The 17,302-nt window shown below is 44.0% G+C and overlaps 1 protein-coding gene across 1 annotated transcript in view; it reads left to right on the top strand.

Annotated features, from left to right (window-relative positions):
- Positions 1-17,302, top strand: part of FLT3 (fms related receptor tyrosine kinase 3) — a 55,027-nt gene that overhangs the window by 19,806 nt on the left and 17,919 nt on the right. Inside the window, exons 10-16 of the mRNA XM_060129527.1 lie at positions 811-979; positions 11,105-11,208; positions 11,900-12,008; positions 12,316-12,494; positions 13,492-13,598; positions 13,685-13,817; positions 13,903-14,007. Of these exons, the coding sequence (XP_059985510.1) occupies positions 811-979; positions 11,105-11,208; positions 11,900-12,008; positions 12,316-12,494; positions 13,492-13,598; positions 13,685-13,817; positions 13,903-14,007 (906 nt within the window). The remainder of the gene's footprint in view (positions 1-810; positions 980-11,104; positions 11,209-11,899; positions 12,009-12,315; positions 12,495-13,491; positions 13,599-13,684; positions 13,818-13,902; positions 14,008-17,302) is intronic.

Below are 17,302 nucleotides of genomic sequence, written 5' to 3'. Positions count from 1 at the left end.
GAATGCCACTGTCTTTGCAGGCAGCACGTTGTAATGTGACCCTCTGCTTGTGGATTTTTGTCTTCCAGTAGGCTGGAAGTTTCCTAAGGACAGGAATAATCCCTTCTATCCTATACTCCCAGACCTGGCAGAGAACCAGACACAAACTCGACCCTTATTAAGCACTTGTTCTAAGAACTACCTGAGAACTGCCTCTCAGGGGTAGAGAGCAATGGCTGAGAGGGTGGGACACGCACTTAGATGCATGGAAGTTTGGGTGGGCTCTGTAGGATCTGACAATAATCACGCTTTATGTAATCTCGGAGTAGGTGGCAGCCTTCGGCCATCATGAAAATGCTAAGAAGTGAGGGGATTCTCTTATTCAACTAATAAGGAAGTGTTCCATAGGGAAACCTTGTGAATATCTCTGGCTAGACTATTCTATTTGTGACCTGAGATTATTTTATGCGGGATGTGTCGCGAGGGGGCCGTTCTGGTTGAGGACAGGGATTGTCAGTGGGCCCCTCTGTGTCCATGGTTGGCCAGGCTGGGGGAAGCCCTTCAAGCCCTTGAACTTGTCAGCAAAATCTATAGGTTTACTTATACATTTCCTTGGGAAGAGTGTCAATTATTTGCATCTAATGCTGAGAGGAATCAGAAGGTGACATGTTCAGGCTTATCAATGGGGACAGGACTCCTGCGTTTCTTGTTAAACTATCAAATCTGAGTTTTCTTGCATAAAACTGCTGAATAAAAATTTATTTATCCTCTCAATATATTTCCTCCATATGAATCTCATTATCTAACTTAAAAATGCATTTTTTTTAACAGAAAAGGGATTTATAAACGCTTCCAAATCAAGTGAAGATTATGAAATTGACCAGTATGAAGAGTTTTGTTTTTCTGTCAGGTTTAAAGCATACCCACAAATCAGATGTACGTGGACCTTCTCTCGAAAAGCATTTCCTTGTGAGCAAAGTGGCCTGGATGACGGGTACAGGTGAGCAAACTCAGCCCGGGACACATCATCACTCTCGGCTCAACCCTTCTGGTTGCCCTCGAGAAGAGCGGTTTTGTATTATAAGTTTATGTGCTGTGACGTTGACATTGAAGGCGAGAAAGCAAACGGCAGATGTGAGGACACAGTAACAGCACTTTCATCGGTTCAGATAGTGTAACCCACCGCACGAAAAATGGAAAGGATCATATCAGTCTGAGTCTGGCATTTTCTGAGTCACCAGATTGCTACTTCCCATTTGAGGGTACATACTATTGGTACACGGAGCCTCTCTCAGCCCGTTTGCAGATGGCTGAGGAAGTAAAACCCCTTAAAAACAGGAAAACACTACCTATAGGTGTGTTGATTTAAGTTTTCAAAAATAAATGCAGAAATAGCCCGATGATGAGTGCTGAAGGAAAATCTTATTTTCCTGGGGATTTGTCCAACTGCAGTCAAGTTTCTCTTTGGAAAAAAAAAAAAAAAGAACTCTCTTTTTTTTAAAATTGAAGTATAGTTAATTTACAATGTTGGGTTAGTTTCAAGTGTACAGCACAGTGATTCGTTTATACATACATACATACATATATATTCTTTTTCAGATTCTTTTCTATTATAGGTTATTACAAGATACTGAGTCCAGTTCCCTGTGCTATACAATAGGTCCTTGTTGTTTAACTATTTTACATATAGTAGTGTGTATATGTTAATCCCAAACTCCTAATTTATCTCTCTCCCCCGCAAAAATCCAGCTCTTCCTTGTATTTCCTATGGCTGTGATACCCCTTATCTCTTAAAACTAATCCTAGGTAACAGGGTTTCAGGATAGACTGTGAGCTGAGAGGTACCTGTCATCTCTCCAGCGAGTCAGTGGTCGAGAGTCAATCACTGATGCTCAATAACGGGTCCATAAGCCACTGTAAAGGAATCAGCTGAATCACTGAATCAGAGTCAGTGGATTCCTGACTCACTCCCATTCCAAACATGCTGAACTAAAATCGAGGCACGATCCCAGATTCTGCATTTTTCTTTTTATTTTTTTGCCTGCACCACTTGGCATGCAGGATCTTAGTTCCCCGACCAGGGATTGAACCCACACCCCCTGCAGTGGAAGCGCGGAGGCTTAACCACTGGACCATCAGGGAAGTCCCCCCAGGTTCCACATTGTTAATGAGAACCTCTGGTGATTCCCATCACGGGTCTGGATCTGTGCTGTTCAGTACAGTAGCCGGCAGCCACATATGGCTATTGGGAGCTTGAAATGCAGCTGGTCCCAATGGAGATGTTGTGTGGCTGTAACATGCACAGCAGATTTTGAAGCCTTCGTATGACAAGCAAAATGTAAAATACCTCAATAATTTTTGTCTTGATTTTATGTTAAAATGACTATTTTAGATATATTGAGTTAAATAAAATCTATTATTACCATTTACTCCTTTTTACTTTTTAGATAGCTAATTGGAAACTTTAAAATTACATAAGTGGCTTGTTTGGGTTTTTTAATAAATTTCATTTATTTATTTATTTATTTATATTTGGCTGCATTGGGTCTTCGTTGCTGCGCGCGGGCTTTCTCTAGTTGCGGCGAGCGGGAGCCACTCTTCATTGTGGTGCACGGGCTTCTCATTGCGGTGGCTTCCCCTGTTGCGGAGCACGGGCTCTAGGCGTGCGGGCTTCAGTAGTTGTGGCTCACGGGCTCTAGAGCGCAGGCTCAGCAGTTGTGGCGCACGGGCTTAGTTGCTCCGCGGCATGTGGGATCTTCCCGGGCCAGGGCTCGAACCCATGTCCCCTGCATTGGCAGGCGGATTCTTAACCACGGCGCCACCAGGGGAGCCCGAAGTGGCTTGTTTATATTCCTATTGGACAGCACGGGTCTAGGTGAAGAGTCAGAATAAGCTCATTTCATCTGGATTCTTCCGTTTGTTTCCTGATGACTGCGCTGTTCTATACCCCAAAGGGATTTGTGACGATCATTGTTTGCTTTTTTAAGAAGAGCTGTGGGCTTCCCTGGTGGCGCACTGGTTAGGAATCCGCCTGCCAATGCAGGGGACATGGGTTCGAGCCCTGGTCCAGGAAGATCCCACATGCCGCGGAGCAACTGAGCCCGTGTGCCACAACTACTGAGCCTGCACTCCAGAGCCCGCGAGCCACAACTCCTGAAGCCCGGGCGCCTAGAGTCCGTGCACTGCAACAGGGGAAGCCACCACAATGAGAAGCCCGCACACCACAACCAAGAGTAGCCCCCACTCACTGCAACTGGAGAAAACCCACGCACAGCGACAAAGACTCAACGCAGCCAAAAATAAATAAATAAAATAAATAAATTTAAAAAAAAAAAAAAAAGAAGAGCTGTAATGCAGGGTTTGCATGGCATCGTCTGCCCTCTCACCCAAACCTCCTAATGTTCGAAGCATTCATTTTTCAAGTAATTAAGAAAGCAACATTTGGACGGACACGTAGTCCCCTGATTCAGGGATTCTCAACAGCAGGCTGTTGACATCCTGGGCCGGGTAATTCTTCATTCTGGGGGTCTCCTGTGCATGACAGGATGTTTAGCAACGTCCCTGGTCTCCACCCATTGGATGTCAGTAGCACCACTACCCCAAGTTGTGACAACCAAAAATACCTCCAGACATTGCCAAAGTCCCCTGGTGAGAAAAAAATTGCCTGGGGTTGAGAACCACTGCCGTGGAGGGGTCACCCCATTGTCATAAGCCCTTATGCTGAACCATCAAACTTTTGAAAGTAGAAGGCAGGGGGTCAGCCCCTCTCCTGTTAGTTGAGTTGACTACCTGTGTTCAGGATGTCAGTGCTGTCACTTTCCCCATCCTTCTTTGTATTGTCACCTCCTGTCAGAGAAGCTCTTAGTTCTACCGGATTCTCTTTTGAACCTGATTCAAAGAGATAGAGGATCCATTCAATTTAGCTCAACAAATATTCCTTTAATGTCTTCTTGATGATCGCAATGCCATAAGGGGCTACAAACGTGAATAAGGTGATGCCTCCCGCCAACCCCCTCAAGGTATACAGGCGCATTTCAGTGCCGGGGCCACCTGCGAGGTCATCGCTACTTGTGCTGGTGACATCTGGCACTGTTCTTAAGAGTTGACTCACTAATTAGAGGACTGTGTCTCTGATCTATGGGTCTTGGAGCAATCTCGTGGGCTAGTTAATCTTGTTTCATCCCATGATCATACTCTGCACCCCTGACCCCAAGTAGTTATCTTCTGGAGGTAGCTAAATGAATAAATCAGGGCAGATCCTGATTTCCATAGTGATGTGTACCTCTCATTCAAAGTTAACCTCTTTTTGTGTTGAATCCCAACAGTGAGTTCATAACCTCCGTTGGGATAGGTGCTGTCATTTCTCTGTCTTTGTACAATGCCTCGTGCGGTCAACAGCTGTTGAGTAAATGAATGGATCCATCATCACCCCTAGAAAGCAACTCAAAGTGCATAGCCTGGGCCAAAGATAAGTCAGTGGCATACTCTTTGCACTGCAGGGACCATGACACTCACCACAACACCTAGCACACGGCACTCACCACAACACCTATCACTCAGTGTTTATTGTATTTAAAAAGCTCCTGAAGAACTACAGTATTAATTGGTGATAACGATGCACTGGGTGTGATGGGCCACTTGCCAAGGTGAGATGGACTCTCCTTCATCATGAAAAAGATGCTCAAAATGTGTTGAATAAAAGATGAACTACAGGGGTGGGGGATGAATTGGGAGATTAGGATTGACATATATACAATACTATGTATAAAATAGATAACTACTGAGAACGTACTGAGAACCTCTGTGTGTATAGCACAGAGAACTCTACTCAGTGCTCTGTGGTGCCCTAAATGGGAAGGAAATCCAAAAAAGAGGAGATATATGTATATGTACAGCTGATTCACTTTGCTGTACAGCAGAAACTAACACAACATTGTAAAGCAACTATACTCCAATAAAAATAAATTAAAGAAAAAAAAGGATGAACTACAAAAATATTGAACACAAGTGCTCTAAATGTCATCTGCTCTCCACGTGAGGCTCTGTGTTGTGATAGGGGATGCAGACTAAATTCGAACCTGAGTTCTTTTCAATTTTTTTATTATAAAAAGTTCCAAATTTACTAATAAACTAAAAGAATAGTACAGTGAGCATCCTTTACCCATCACTTAGGTTCAACAGTTTAGTCAAACTGAATTTTGTTTATGAAGTACAGTATTTTCATCCTGGGGCAAGAGAGGACTTTATAAGCAAAGTGACACCAGTTTTTATTTGTAACCGAAAGGTCTGTGCAATAACAGTACCACTGAAAAAGCTTTGGTGTGGTCACGGCATGTGTGGCAGAAATCTTACGGCTTCCCCACCTTCACAGCTTCGTTTCTCCAATTTACTTCCTCAAATATGACACCAAAGTTTATTAGGGCTTCCCTTTATGTGTTTACATTTTATGAAATCCTGACAGCCTGGTCTTGGGAAAAGGTTCTAGAATATTTCATCTTTTAGTTTGCCTAATTTTCTATCTCTGTAGACTTACTTATAAACAAATCTGCCTTAGCTTTTCCTAGTTTCACAGTTAAACACACACACACACACAAAACGACTTATTAGGATGTTATAATTATTTAAGTAAGTTCTTCTGAAAGAGTCTCCTGAGGCATGCCCAATCCCTGTATTTTCTTTTTTCCCTGAAATATTTAATTTCCCAACTCTACCAAGTCGAAGTTCTGCCCACAACAGGCATTAACTGAGCACTTATTGGTACCAGTGGTGTGGTGGAGTCTGGGTTCTGGGTCGTGAGACATATTTCTTCTTAGGACAAAGAGAAAAGCAAACTCTCAAGTCGATAAATGATATGTGATTACAGGAGTGTATTGAGCTTCTCTAGGAGGACTTTTTTAGTTCCCTGAAGGAGATGAACCCTGAATGTATACAGAAAGGAAGGAAAGACGTTTGGGGACCGTAAATAGCGGTTAATAGAGGTAAATAGCGGAACCTCCAACCAAACCCTGCCCCCTCAATTGTAAGATACTAACCACATCATGAAGCCTCACTGAGACCAAAAGAAACTTCTTTGAGCCCTACCATGTGCCGATGTGCAGAGTCCTTTACGCGGATTATCTCATTTGATCCTCATCATCTCATTTTATTAAATATGGAAACAGGCTATGCTACTTGCCCCACAACTAGGGCAAAGTCAATACCTTTCATTCACTTTTATTTTCTGAAATTGCCTTTAAAAAAAAAAAAAGAAATAGGGCTTCCCTGGTGGCGCAGTGGTTGAGAGTCCGCCTGCCAATGCAGGGGACACGGGTTCGTGCCCCGGTCCGGGAAGATCCCACATGCCGCGGAGCAGCTGAGCCCGTGAGCCATGGCCGCTGAGCCTGCGCGTCCAGAAAAAAAAAAAAAAAAAAAGAAATAACACCCATAATTCCACCACCAGGAATTATATTTCAGACTTTGTAACCACCATGATAGAAACATATAAGTATAGGTTTTTGTACAAACAGGAAATTAATTGTGCCATTTGTCACCTGATTTTTCACTTTAAAAATATCATCTCTTGCTGTGTTAATAAGTACATTATTATTATTTATATTATCATTTTAATGGCTTACCTTATTTACATTACCACTTTTATGGCGACACAGTATTCCTCTTTTTAGAAAATTTTATTTTGACTAACTCCTGTTGATGGGCATTTACTTTAGTTTTTTTTTTTTTCTTTGCATCTTTATTTTAATGTGATTTTCGCACTTAATATATACCCCAGAGTAAAGGTTCTAAATGTCTTTTTTATTCCAAATGATTCCCGGACTTCATAAGCCTCATAGTAATGACAATCTAACACATTTATCGTGTTTACTAGGCACTGTTATAAGCAGTTTATACAAAACCGTTTTAATAAAAACTCAACAAAAACTTCTCCTCTAACGACCATAAAAGGTAGATACTATCTTCGTTTTACGGATGAGGAAACAAGCACAGAGAGACTCAGTGACTTGCCCACGGTCACACCACCGGGCAGTGGCAGAGTTGCCGGCAAAGCCTGTGTTTTTAACCATCACTCTGGTACTGCCTTTTGACACCAGCTCATTTCAAAAGTGTGAGATTCTCATACCTAGTGTGTAAGAAAACAGAAAAGCAGGCATGTGCTTTGGTTATTTGAAAAGAAAAGTGCGCTGCCTTATGAGATGTGCTGTGCTTCGCTCTTGGGTTTTTAATGATTATGTAATACTTCCCCAGGCTTGTGGGCTCCCCTGAAATAAAATACAAATGAGCATGGTATTAAGTAGATTGATATAAAGTCATCAGCACCTCTCCTGCCCCCTGCCCGGCTTTCTTTGTTTAACTCTGGACAGAAATGTGTGCAGACTGGGTTCAACTTCAGCCAGGCTGTACCCCCTCCATGTCCTGCAGTCTGAGGGGGCAGGATCTGCTGATGGGGGTCTCTCAGTGCCGGGTAAAGTCACTCGCTCCTGCCAGCCCCTCACTCTCCAGTTTCAGAAGCTCCCAGCTTCCCCAGTCTGTGCTTTATTATTCCCTGTTTTCTGGTTTGACTTTTATCATCCCTTGCTCTTTGAATAAAGCATTTTTTATAGTGAAGTTACTCCCTGAGCTGCTGGAAAGACCTGCCCCTTTTCAACTCCCCAGCTCTGGGCGCTAAATGGAATAGAAAAATCACCTGCATTTTGCTTGTAACAGAGGAGAAATCCCTTCTCGTAGTTGTAATGAGAATACATCTTCTTAGTCACCAAAGATATTTCAACTGTGAACTCCAGTTTCCTGATCTCCCATCTCATGGCCGCTGGGCATTTTCAGAAAAACCCCAGGGAGGGGCTTCCCTGGTGGCGCAGTGGTTGAGAGTCCGCCTGCTGATGCAGGGGACATGGGTTCGTGCCCCGGTCCGGGAAGATCCCACATGCTGCGGAGCAGCTGGACCCGTGAGCCATGGCTGCTGGGCCTGTGCGTCCGGAGCCTGTGCTCCGCAACGGGAGAGGCCACAACAGTGAGAGGCCCGCGTACCACAAAAAAAAAAAAAAAAAAAAAAAAAAACCCAGGGAAAAAGGAAGTTTGCAACTCCCTGGTACTAATCGGTTAGTCCCCTTGGAATTTCCAGGGGAGGGTCGGCGATGCAGTTGTTGCTTTTGCTGGGGTTAACTGCCATAAACAGGAAGACAGGCGGTTGAGAAGGATCTCGATATTCCATTTTGTGTTCAGGCTATTTTTGTGACCGATTTCCTACCTGGAAGAATGAGAACGTTTCAGATGCTCTCTTGTCTATCCCATGGCCAGTCATGCTCCATTCAGACAGCACAAAAGACTTAGGAGGGAAAACGTTTACAAAACAGATTGGTCTGCGTGATAATCAATAGTTGTATAGGTAATTTCTTTTTTTTAATGTTAATTTTTATTGGATTATAGTTGCTCTATAATGTTGTGTTAGTTTCTGCTCTACAGCAAAGTGAATCAGCTATATGTATACATATATCTCCTCTTTTTTTGGATTTCCTTCCCATTTAGGTCACCAAAGAGCATTGAGTAGAGTTCCCTGTTCTCATTAGCTGGTAATTTCTTTATCAAATTGATCGGTGCTTTTGGCATGGTCCCTGGCTAGCACACTGGCTTCTTTTTTATCTCTTCTCTTCTTCCTTTTCAGGGTCTTTGGCTATTGTCTGGTGAGAATTACATTTTCCCTTTTAGAAGCTCACATCTGTCTCTTCTTGGACCACTTAAACCCTGCCTTCATAAAGTCTGGAAATCACATGTACCTATACTTACTTTTCTCCCTAAAGTTATAATTTGTCTTTCCCGCGATCTTTCTGTCATTTCCAGTTCACCAGCCGGTTCCTTCTGGCTGTCCAGAAGTAGGTCAGGATAAGAATCTCCCTTTTCTGGGCTTCCCTGGTGGCGCAGTGGTTGAGCATCTGCCTGTCGATGCAGGGGACACGAGTTCGTGTCCCGGTCCGGGAAGATCCCACATGCTGCGGAGGGGCTGGCCCCATGAGCCATGGCCGCTGAGCCTGCGCGTCCGGAGCCTGTGCTCCACAACGGGAGAGGCCACAACAGTGACAGGCCTGCATACCACAAAAAAAAAAAAAAAAAGAAAGAAAAGAAAAAGAAACTCCGCATTCTGCTTTTTCAGCCTTCTTGTTAACAAGGCAAACAAAAAGCTTGTTCAGTGCTCACTTGATAGGAAATGAAATCTCCCATCACTATACACGGTCAGAATTACCTTTAAGCTTCCGAGTTAAGAACATTGGTGTCACATAAACCTGGGCTCAACATCTTCTCTATGGATTGCTAGGTGTGCGGTTTGACCCTTAGGAATCAGCTGGGACTCTGTTCTCTCCTTCCTCTTCACGCCCAATCCAGCACCTGCTGTTTCTTTTTGTCCTGGTGCCTCTTGGGTTGGCTGTTTCCTCTCCCTCCCCATTTTCCCTGCCTTGGACAACACTCATCTTTTCACAGTCTGAACTCTCAAATCTGAACTTTTACTTCTCCTCTCCTAAGATTTCCCACATTATACTGTAACTGCTCATGACTTGTCTGCCTTCGCCACCAAACTGTAAATTCTGTGAGAACAGAAACCTAGTTTTGTTAACTCACTGTTATATCCCGATTCCTCCCACAAACAGCCTCTACCATTGACAGGAGAAAGGATGAGTGAATTCATGAATGAATGAATGACTTCCTAGGTTACCTCAACAGCTACCTCCAGACTTCCCCCCAATACACTTTCCTGCTGCCATCACTCTAAACTAAAATACTGTTCATAACATTCCTCTCCTGCTCAGGAATCCACAGCATCTCCTCCCTGCTTTCTCCATCAGGTCGAAAGAATTAGGCTTGTTTTCCAAGGTCCCAGATCAGTTGGCGCCACCCTGCCCATTTAGCCCTCTGTTCTGCTCCATCCCACCCTGCACCTCTGCTCTAGCCAAGAAGCCTCCCCCTTTCTCTCCTTGTGGCCTTATGAGTTCCTGTCCCATGGCTTAAATCATTGCCGTTGCCCCCTGCTTGGATGTCTTTTCTTTACTCTCTCATGAAAACCAACTCACCTCTAAAGACCTAGCTCAATTCCTGCTTCTATGAAGCCCTCTGAACTTTTCTCACGACACTGGCCTCTGCCTTCTTTGATCTTCTGCGGGCCTTCAGTTTAATGCTTTCACTCTTCCACATAGGCAGGTTTTGTCCACCCACCTGGATTATGATATCTCTGAGGACCGGAGCCGTATTCATAGGTCTTTTGCATCCTACATAGTTCCTCCTGTTCACATTTCCTGTGTATACATACTTTTTCTTTCCTTTTTTACTTCAAGTAGGCTATATAGAGGTGGCCTAATTCAGTATCTTCTGAGCAACGCTTAGATTTTCTTATTCTAAGGGAAACTTTTTTTCTATTTCTTCAATGCACGAAGGCACATTCACCAGCTCCTTGCTTCCCCACCTCTCCTATAATATCCACCATCCCATATACCTGCTAGGATTGGTGGGTGATCCCCAATACCATATACCTGGTAGGCTTGGTAGATGAGCACTCCAAGTAGATACTAGAGCCTGCTGAGGCCACTCAAAGACGTCTGTACTCAGTGGATTTGAGCCGTCATCACTGTCAATCACTATGTAAGTCAAGGGTTCGTCATAGGTCCTGCCTTGGACTAATGTCAGAGAGCTATCCTTTCAGGAAGCTGGGGGGTCCATGGGCTCCGCCACCTGCCAAGGTTCTTCCATATTTCCAGGAAGTCAGACTAGTCTGGAATGTATGTAACAGTAGGGGCCGGAACCTTCTTGTCTCTCTTAGCAGCTCTAGCCTAGATCAGTGCTTCTCAACCTTTAATGTGCATGTGAATTCCACGGAGATCATCTTAAAATGCAGACTCTGAGCCAGTAGGTTTGGGGTGGGACCTGAGATTTTGTATTTCTGGCAAGCTCCTAGATAATACCAGGGCTGATGCTGCCTGTTTGTGGACCACACTTTGAGTAGCAAGAGCATCTGGGAACCTCCCTGTCCACTGAACTTGAGAGAGCGAGTGTCTTCAGGAAGACTTACTCCCATGCACACCATTATTCATTTCAACATCTCCTCAAAGAATCTGGCTAAGTCTGTCTTTACTTCTTTTTCCAACAGCATATCTAAGTTTTGCAACCATAAACACCAGCCAGGACAGTATATCTTCCATGCAGAAAATGATGACGCCCAGTTCACAAAAATGTTCACGCTGAATATAAGAAGTAAGTGAAGCTGTCGAGAAATTTTATTTGACGCTTGTAACTCCTTAATAATGTATTAACTCGGACCAGAAAGAGATAAGCCATGGCTTAGGGAAGGAATGCTACAAAAGTGTTTTGACATGCTGAAGTGTTTTGAAATTGTACTTTCATATCTACTGGCTTGTTGATATGCAGATCTCTTTCCGGGCTCATCCTTTGAAGCTAAGATGCTGATTTCATATCCTCTCTGAAGGTGCTTTACTGTGTGACTTTATTGATTTTAGTACTTTGAAAGGTCCTGTTAAGGAAAGACCAAAAGCCATACTACCTGCCATTTAGTTTTTTTAATAATCTTGGTTTCTCTGGTCCATAAAAAGATGAGAGTCCATTTTGCTGGACTTTTTACAGGTGCTTCTCCTGAAGCTAAGACTCATTTTAGGGTGCTCAGTTGATGGAGGTCTACACCTGAGCTCTCTCCAGGAGGGGTCTAGCAGGGGAAAAGGGGGTGCTCCCCAGAGAAGTTTAGGGCTGCCTGCACAAAAGGTGACACAAGGGGAAAGAGGACCCCCTCTTTGAGTCACCCTGCATGAGACACGCTCCCAGGAGCACAAACTGCGTAGAGTACGTGAGCAGCCTATATGAAGCTGACTTTGAAACCCTTTCTGGAAAGCACTGTACTTCATGAGCTTGATTTCCCTGTTGTTTTCTGCAGGGAAACCTCAAGTGCTCGCCGAGGCATCGGCAAGTCAGGCTTCTTGCTCCTCTGACGGGTACCCGTTACCGTCTTGGACCTGGAAGAAGTGTTCAGACAAGTCTCCCAAGTAATGAAGACACTGGCCCCTCTTGTGTTAGAAGAACATCAAACTCTCTCTGACGTGTTGACTGTGTCTCATGAATTCAGTTTAAGAAGAAACGATGAAGCATTTAAAATGCTTACCTTCTGAGTCGACCGTAATTCTAAATGGTCATAGATTGTTTCTGATAACCTTTAATAGATGTCTCTTCAAAAATAAAAAAGATTAAAAAATAAATAAATAGATGTCTCTTGTAGACCCCACTAGAGAAACCCTCACTTCCAATCTGACAATAGCCCCGCCCGTCTAAATTCTGTCTGCTGTTTCTTTTCAGCTGCACAGAAGAGATCACAGAAGGAATCTGGAATAAAAAGGCCAACAGAAAAGTATTTGGACAGTGGATATCAAGCAGCACCCTGAACATGAGCGAGGCCGTCAAAGGGTTCCTGGTGAAGTGCTGTGCATACAATTCCCTCGGCACGTCTTGTGAAACAATCCTTCTAAACTCACCAGGTAGACAGCCGTTGCTACTGTAACACACCACCTTCAGGAATTCGCTACTAGAAGTTAGTCCCTGTGGTTCGCTTTTATTTGGGGAGTTTTACAAGAGTGTATAGGTTCAGTGTGTGAGACGAGAAGGCTTTCTGAGTCAGGCAAGAATCCCCACTGAACATACATGTTTTGCAGTTCAAGGGCAGAGTGACTCCTACTGACATCATTGTGACTCATGAATTCAAGTGATGTGGGTAGAGCAATAAGCTCCCAGCATAATGGACATCTACCAAGAAATCCAGCTCTAGGGAAACAGATTTAGTAGTTTGGAGCCTCTACCACTTTCCATTTTGGTTAATCTCCTTATTTGCCTTTAGCTTCCCGTTTTATCATTTTGGGTTTGATATTTAGATCCCTCCTAAATTAAGCAATTCTGAAACCTGACCACCTACACTAATGGTTCAAAATCACCAGCGTCCCCAAACTAACTTCCCCACATTCGTATGACAGCTTCATAGTGGGAACACAAATTTCTTTTTTTTTTTTTAATTGAGGTAGAGTTGATTTACGATGTTGTGTTAGTTTCTGACGTACAGCTAAGTGATGCAGTTTTATATAAACATATATACATTCTTTTTCAGATTCTTTTCCATTAAAGTTTATTACAAAATATTGAATATAGTTCCCTGGGCTATACAGTAGGACTGTGTTGTTTATCTAGTTTATATATAGTAGACGAACATCTTTTTTATCTGACTTTCACATCCTGTGGGTTTAAATAGATGTAATTCTTAAAACCCCTAGTAAATGATGTTTTAAAATGGGTTCAGAATCATTTAAAATTTTCTGGGAAGGAATCGTTCTTTATATGAACATGGCCTGATTTTCTGTGGGGATAGCGTATTAGTAGAGGGCTTGTAGGCTCCTCAGACAGGATGTGAGACACTGTAACGAGCATTCTGCTACAGTATCCACCAGGAATTCTCATCCACTGCTCCTTGATGCTCTTCCCTTGCAGGCCGCTTCCCTTTCATCCAGGACAACATCTCATTCTATGCAACAGTTGGCCTCTGTCTTCCCTTTATTGCCGTTTTAACCATGCTAATTTGTCACAAGTACAAAAAGGTAAAAGCAAAGGTAAAACGTCATCATTGTGTCCCATTTCTGAAGAACTCTCTATGGCTAATTGACTCATTATTTCATCTCTGAAGCAATTTCGGTACGAAAGCCAGCTACAGATGGTGCAGGTGACCGGCTCTCTGGATAATGAGTACTTCTACATTGATTTCAGAGAATACGAATATGATCTCAAATGGGAGTTTCCAAGAGAAAATTTAGAATTTGGTAAGAATCAGGTGTTCCAAATGCTTCTGTCGAGTTTCCTTCTTGTTGGAAAATCTTCAACGTGCACTCACCATGTGTCTTGCAGGGAAGGTCCTGGGATCGGGTGCTTTTGGGAAAGTGATGAATGCAACCGCCTATGGAATCAGTAAGACAGGGGTCTCAATCCAGGTCGCAGTCAAAATGCTGAAAGGTATGGTTACATCGATCAATAGCCACAGAGACGCACAAAGAGGGGAGGTGACGCCTCCCACCTTCTCTTTTCCATCATTGCTATGGTTACTGCTTGCCATCCTTCAAAGCTAAAAGGGGAGCGAGTTGGGGTGGGTGTCAACTAAGTCACGAATATAAAATACAAGTCGTGAACACAAAACGCCACCTCTTCGTCCTCTTCTCTCTTTGTTTAGGTTTTTTCAGCCTCAATATTTGGGGATACCATTGCTACAGGCAGCTGTGTGTCTTACATTTCGACACAGACTCTGGGTAGAAGAGGGAATTGGCGCCTTCTGTATCACTTCCCACTCATTTCTCATCCGCTGCCTCCTGGCTCTCCCTAACCTCCTCCCCTTAGTATCACTCACTTAGCAAGAGCGCCCCCAGCTGGCTTTGGCTAAGCGATCAGTGATCATCACCTCCACCATCACCACGAACCAAGCCTAATGGGCATTACTTGAATTTTTAGCAGAAATTGGCACGATTGACCGTTCCCTCCATCTTTATTGTGTTTTCTTCCTTTGGTTTCCACGTCACCATATTCTTCTGGTTTCCTCCTACCCCTCTGACTGCTTCACAGTCCTTTGCTGGCCCCTCATCTTCTCATCCAGCTTCTCACCCAACAGAGTTCCTGAAGACTTGCTCCTGGGCCCCCTTCCCTTTTCACTCCGCATGCTCATGGGCTGTCTCAGCTTACCTGTGACCTCCTCCCATGTACCAATGGTTCTCACGATTGCACCTCCCTTCTGAGCTTCAGGTTATGTCCAAGTGCTTGGACGTCTCCAGAGTCCCTTGAATTCAGCTTATCCAAAGTGGACTCCTCCAACCCTGGCTCTCTGTCAGCCCTCCCTCTCTCACTGATTGGTTGCGAGTACCAATGACCGACCATGAGCCACCCAGGCAGGCCAACCAGAAACCTAGGACTGACTCATCCTTGAAACCATCCTCATTCTAATTCCCTGTAGGCTATTCCTGTCAGGCTTCCTGCCTAGTGCCTCCTGAGTTATCCTCTTTTCTCTTAACCTCTGTTACTACCACCCAGACCAAGTCTATCCCTTCCGAATGGATGCACTAGCCTTCCAAGCAACTACCCTATATGGACTCTTACCTCCTTTAGGATTCTGAAGCCCAAGTGATGGTTATGAAATGCAAAGCAGAGCACATAATTTTCCTGCTTAACCTTTCCAGTTGCTTTTAATTTCTCTTGAACGGTCCACACAGCCCAGCACGACATGGCTGCAGCTCGCCTCTCCCTTCTCACCCCAGTGCTACAGCACAGCCGGCTCTCAGTTCCTCTGGAGTACCGTGCTCCCTCCCACCTCAGGGCCTTTGCACAGGTCGTCCTTCCGCTTCCGCTTCCCCTTTCACGTCTTTATCTCCTGCTCCTCCTGTAGATCTCAACTCAAATACCACTTGCTCAGGGAAGCCTTCTCTCACGCCACGGATGAGCTCAAGTTCCTTGCTAGATCCTATATCCCAGCTCTCTGTGGGCTTTTTTCCCCCGTAAAGTTGATCACAACTACAATTACATATTTGCTTAATTATTTAACTAATGTCTTAGCTGCCTCCGTAGTCTGTAAGCCTCATGAGGGTGGGTCTGTATGTTTTGCTATGCTGTCCTCTTTCTTGATCTTGGCCCATCCTGTTTTCAGGATGGCGTGTTCTTCTTCATCCTTCCCGCTGTGAATTCACCTGGTTAACTCCTAGTTTCCCTCAGGTCTCAGCGTAGACATTTGGTGTCCCCTTCCCCACCCTCCCTAAGGCTGGGTTAGGTGTCCCTCTTCTGTGGGACAACACCCCTACTTTCATTTGCCATGTGGCATTTATTTTTTATTTTTATTTATTGAAGTATAGTTGATTTACAATGTCATATTAGTTTCTGCTGTACAGCAAAGTGATTCAATTATACATATGTATACATTCTTTTTAATATTTTTTTCCATTACGATTTATCACAGGATATTGATTATAGTTCCCTGTGCTATAGAGTAGGACCTTGTTGTGTTTCCATTCTATATCTGATAGTTTGCATCTGCTAATCCCAAACTCCCAGTCCTTCCCTCCCCCAACCCCCTCCCTTTTGGCAGCTATAAATCTGTTCTTTATGTCTGTGAGTCTGTTTCTGTTTCATAGATAGGTTTATTTGTGCCATGTGGCATTTATGACACTATATTGTAATTGTTCATTTACCTGTCCCCCCTTTCAAGGAGGCTCTAAGCTCCAGGAAGACAGGGGCTGTGTCTTTCTATCATTTCTTCCCCCAAGGCCTGGCACATTGCCTCATACACAGTAGGCATTCAATAAATTCTTGTTGAATGAATGAAAGTCAGGTAGTGGTATATGAAAGTGCTTTGAAAGGGTTAAGCACACTGTAAAAATATATGCTCTTGGTCACGAGAAACAAGACATAGACGACTGAAAGCCACGAATCCCTATAAAACATGAGGCAGTGGAAAACCTGAGGTACAGTGGGTCCCAGTGCACACAGTGAAGGATGTCACTCCCAAGCCAAGAAGTTGCAAATTAGGATGCCCCTGAGAGCTCACACAAGTCAAAACAGATGACATCAAAGCTCTGGGAAAGCCACATAAAGGCTACATGTCTTCCAGGACAAAATAATGACACCTGGAAATAGCTAATCAAATGTCCATTGAATGTAAAGAAAAGTTACTCTATCTGTAAGAAAGAATATGTTAACAGACTGGGCTGCGGGGGGCGGGGCGTGTGCCTGGAGAGGGAGGCCCAGAGACCTTGCCCTTGCCTCTAGGGCTCCAGCACCCTCCCGGGCAGGGGTGTCCTGACCACCTGGGCACATTGGCCTCAATGACAGGAGACCTTTCAGTTCACCAGTAAGTACCTCCATGCTACACTTCTAAGCAAGGTAATGGATACAATTTGCCAAGCTCTCTAGATTTACTCCAGGGAGAGTAAGTGGATGCGTTCTAGCCTACCCAGCAGTTCTGTTCCTCATGGGCAATTAGGGACTCTCTTGAGAACTTGGTCAGTGGGAATTGGTCTTCTTTGACCTTCTCACCATTGGATCCACTGACAAATTTAAGATTCTAGACCTGAGGGTCACAGGCTGGAACCAACCACCCTTGCTGACATTCCCATCTTGTCACTCTATGACTTCAACAAATAAAGGTGTCAAAAAAAAAAAAGTATGTTTCTCCCTTCAGCATAGTTATTAACTTCAACTGTGGAGGAAAATCATGTATTATTATGTTTTATTTTATTTTTTAAGGGTCAATTATAAAGATTTTTATTTTGTAGGT

This window comes from Lagenorhynchus albirostris, chromosome 18, assembly GCF_949774975.1.
Source record: "Lagenorhynchus albirostris chromosome 18, mLagAlb1.1, whole genome shotgun sequence".
In the NCBI taxonomy this organism is placed as follows: domain Eukaryota; kingdom Metazoa; phylum Chordata; class Mammalia; order Artiodactyla; family Delphinidae; genus Lagenorhynchus; species Lagenorhynchus albirostris.
Note: the sequence above shows the minus strand (reverse complement) of the source record. Positions and strands in the feature narration are given on the sequence as shown.